This window comes from Prosopis cineraria, unplaced genomic scaffold (assembly GCF_029017545.1).
Source record: "Prosopis cineraria cultivar Desert tree isolate PC_DT_omini unplaced genomic scaffold, ASM2901754v1 PC11, whole genome shotgun sequence".
Classification (NCBI taxonomy): domain Eukaryota; kingdom Viridiplantae; phylum Streptophyta; class Magnoliopsida; order Fabales; family Fabaceae; genus Prosopis; species Prosopis cineraria.
The window spans coordinates 18,731,318-18,734,678 of record NW_026555342.1 but is presented as its reverse complement, the minus strand read 5'-3'; the positions used below and the strand labels follow the sequence as shown (position 1 = coordinate 18,734,678).

Below are 3,361 nucleotides of genomic sequence, written 5' to 3'. Positions count from 1 at the left end.
CACATGGATACCAAAGTAAATGAACCCATATGCAACATTATAGATATTTTACTTCAACTTGCAGAATCATTTTGGGTTACAATGTAAATGGATTCCGCAATTTGATAAATAAAAAGAAAAAAAATACAATTAATGTTTATATTTTACTGCAACACTCAGAATCTTGACAATTTTAAATACCCAACCACGATGTATAAATAATCTTAACGAATCAGAAGTCAACAACAGCTATACAATTATTGTCATCAATCAGAATGCATCCACCTCATGATCCATCAGCTCCCACGAACCATCTTCTTGTTGAACCATTCCCTTATTCTTCTCAACCCACCACGATACAGGAACAAGATTCTCATCTTTCAAAGCATCTTGTCCCTTGTTTACAAGTGCAATATCACGATTCACCACTAATTTAAACTCTCCATCAAGTCCTTGTGTTCCTGCAACTCCATGCAGATAACTCTCCATGTTATGCCAAGTACTGACAGTCCCTGGACTCTTCAAGTACGGAGATTTCTGAGTATTCATCTTCAGTTCTTCACCCACTTCAAGATAGGGAAAAAATGGATACTTTGGAACAACATCAAGAATATTCTCAACCTTCAAGGCTCTCAGATCTTTCAGCCCATCGAAAACCCATTTGAAGATAAATTCCCCAACTCGAGGGCACGCAAATAGAAAGGCTGTTACTGGATATGCTCTGTCTGGTGTGTCTGTTGGCTTGTTGTAGCCATTTCGAGCTATGTCCACTGCGTTTAGGGTTGCAAGTGCAGCTCCTAAACTGTGTCCCACTACAGTTATGCTGATTTCTTCGTCCTTGTATAAATCTACCAGCCTTCTTATCTCACTTAGGACCTGCACTTAGAGCATTAATTACTATCATCAAGATGTTTTCTTTGAGTCTCATAAGATCTTAGATATTGGATCTACACAAGAAAGGGATGTCAATTTTCAGTGGACTTGAATTTAGAGGGAAGTCTCAGACAGTGGCGGACGCAGGACCCTGAGCCAGTGCGGACATAATTAAAAAAAATTAAAAATAATAAAAAAATTTAATATTTATAAAATAAATATTTAGTTTTGTAAAATAATATTAGGAAAGGAAAAATTAAAATGATATTTTCATAAAAACAATCTAAATTTAAATATAATGTGCTCAAAATTTTAAATATTTTGAACTTGAGTGAAATATAAAAGACCTAAACAATTTTTGAACTCAAATATATTTTAGTTTGGGTTTAATGGGTTCAAAACTATTAGGGCAATGGGGAAAATTTTTAAAATTTTTACCTCTTCCTTGTAAATTTTTCCAAGTTGAGTAAGGGCACTTGCCCACCCTCAACTATGCCTAGGTCCGCCATTGTTCTCAAATTGAATAAAACTACGGTTAATGATAGATATATATAGTGCAAGGACTCAAAATTTGAGTAAAGTTTTGAGTTAGATATGGCATCCTTCCAATACTCTTTGTTCTTTATTTTCTTTCTTGTTAAAAATATGATGGCTGCAGTAACAAGAATTTGTGTGACTTATACTATTTAAAGCCTAAAAATGAGACTAGTACTGATTTCAGAAGGTGGGGACATAACGTTTATGGCCTCTTCAAAGTAAAGTGGAATCTTATGAAAAGTTACGGGAAAAACTAGCAAGTGAATTGAATCAAAATTGGAAATTGAATCAATTGATATATAGATTAATTTAACCCAAGGTTAATGGTAAGTTTCACCGATCAAATCAGTGCTACCAATGTTGCCAGCTTCTTTGCTTTGTAGAAGCGGTCACGAGATCAATCTCAATACAAGCAAGATCATTGGAGAGGTTAATTTGGGATGACTGTACTACTAGTGTACCTGTGTCTAAGTAGATTGGGCTGGAGAGAGTCCTACTCTCCTCCCCGTTAGGGACATTTAGGGGGTAAACTCTGAGAAGAGGGCTAGGGAACAAACACCATGATAACTTGACTTTGTTCATAAATGCACATATCGCTTTGTACAAATACCCTTTATTTGGTACTTGACCTGACTCAACAGATTAATTTGGATCTAATGTCGCTAATCCAGACCTGTGAGAGAGGGAGAGAGAACAAATACCTGGTCTCTTGCACTGGTTGCATTGAATCGAGATTGAGGATCATTTGAAGTGTACATAGAGTACCAACCATGATGCACTTTAGGATCAGCCAAACCCTTGCCACCAAAAAGTACAGGAGCAGACACCAATTGGAATTTTAAATTTTTAATCCACTCCAACGTTCTTATTGTTCCTCTCCAAGCAATCACAATATCCCTCCTTCCTAACACAGCTTTGCCTTCATCTGTCGCCACAGCAACATACCCTATCCAGTTTGATTCCTTGCTCCAACAATCCTCTGGCAATGGTTTTATCACAAACGCTTCAGGAACTTCGATTTGTGATGTTGCATACAGATACTTGGTCACACTGTACTTGAAGGGATTCCCATTCTCCAAACCCACCCTCGCGAACATGTTCTTCTTGGTGTACTTGCTTGCTCCTGCATACTTGGAAGCTTTTTCCGAGATGAAAGTATCATATGTGGCTTGTGCCATTTGTCCATAGTGAATTAAGTACCTTCGCAGATCCATGTCAAGAGGGTTTAGTAGACCCTCCCAATGGTTTTTCCCACTTAGCAGCCTCCATCTTCGAGCAATGCTCATCTTTGTGTTTCTTTCTTTTAGCTTCTGTTTGAATAGTTATCCACTTATTTGATATCTTGCTTTATAGATAGGTATTCCTTCATATGCAGGATTAGATTTCTGTTGTCTGACTATTGCCTCTTTGAATTCGTCAACCCTTCAGTTCAATTGCTTTTGGGTATGAATCTCGCCAATGATAATATAAAAGTAGTGTTATTTAGTTCTCCCCATGTTAAGTTACATAGTAGGTTTCGTAAGAAATAATGGTTCCCAGACATGATACATATCATTTCTGAGATGTTCGAAATTATCAATCTTAAATTGATCATGTGGATCTTTTATATATTATTTATTTTATAACAAAATCTTTTTATTAATATTATTAGCACATTAAAGTCTACTCATCACTATTTGATTAATAAAAGTATATTAAGCATATCAGATTAAGTACTTAAGTCTCTCCCTTAAAATAATTCTGATAACAATTAGAAATCGTAAAAGTTGGCAAGATGTGATGTTATTAAAGCAATTGTGATAATTAACAATTGGAGTTAATTGTTGTACATTTCTTGATGCAAAAGCACCAATAATTTGGAAGAACACAATAGTATAATAACATATTCTATCTTCAAGTGTATATTATCTGTTCTGACGAAGCAAGTCTCTCTGTGCACTTGCCAAAGAATTTGGTGTATATAGTCTGTCAA

The 3,361-nt window shown here is 35.7% G+C and overlaps 1 protein-coding gene across 1 annotated transcript; it reads right to left on the bottom strand.

The window, feature by feature from the left end:
- Positions 1-2,700, bottom strand: LOC129287086 (phospholipase A1-IIgamma-like). Its single transcript, XM_054923241.1, has 2 exons — positions 2,091-2,700; positions 1-855 (listed from the first exon to the last, which is right to left on the bottom strand). Exons 1-2 carry the CDS (start codon positions 2,673-2,675, stop codon positions 250-252), a joined length of 1,191 nt encoding a protein of 396 aa, XP_054779216.1. The 5' UTR covers positions 2,676-2,700; the 3' UTR covers positions 1-249.
- Positions 2,701-3,361: the final 661 nt, after the last annotated feature.

Excerpts from the sequence above, each read along its gene's own strand:
- LOC129287086 (XM_054923241.1), bottom strand. The coding sequence starts at position 2,675 with ATGAGCATTGCTCGAAGATGGAGGCTGCTAAGTGGGAAAAACCATTGG. Across the intron at positions 856-2,090 it reads CAACCAGTGCAAGAGACCAG|GTCCTAAGTGAGATAAGAAG; the intron begins GTATTTGTTCTC and ends CTCTAAGTGCAG.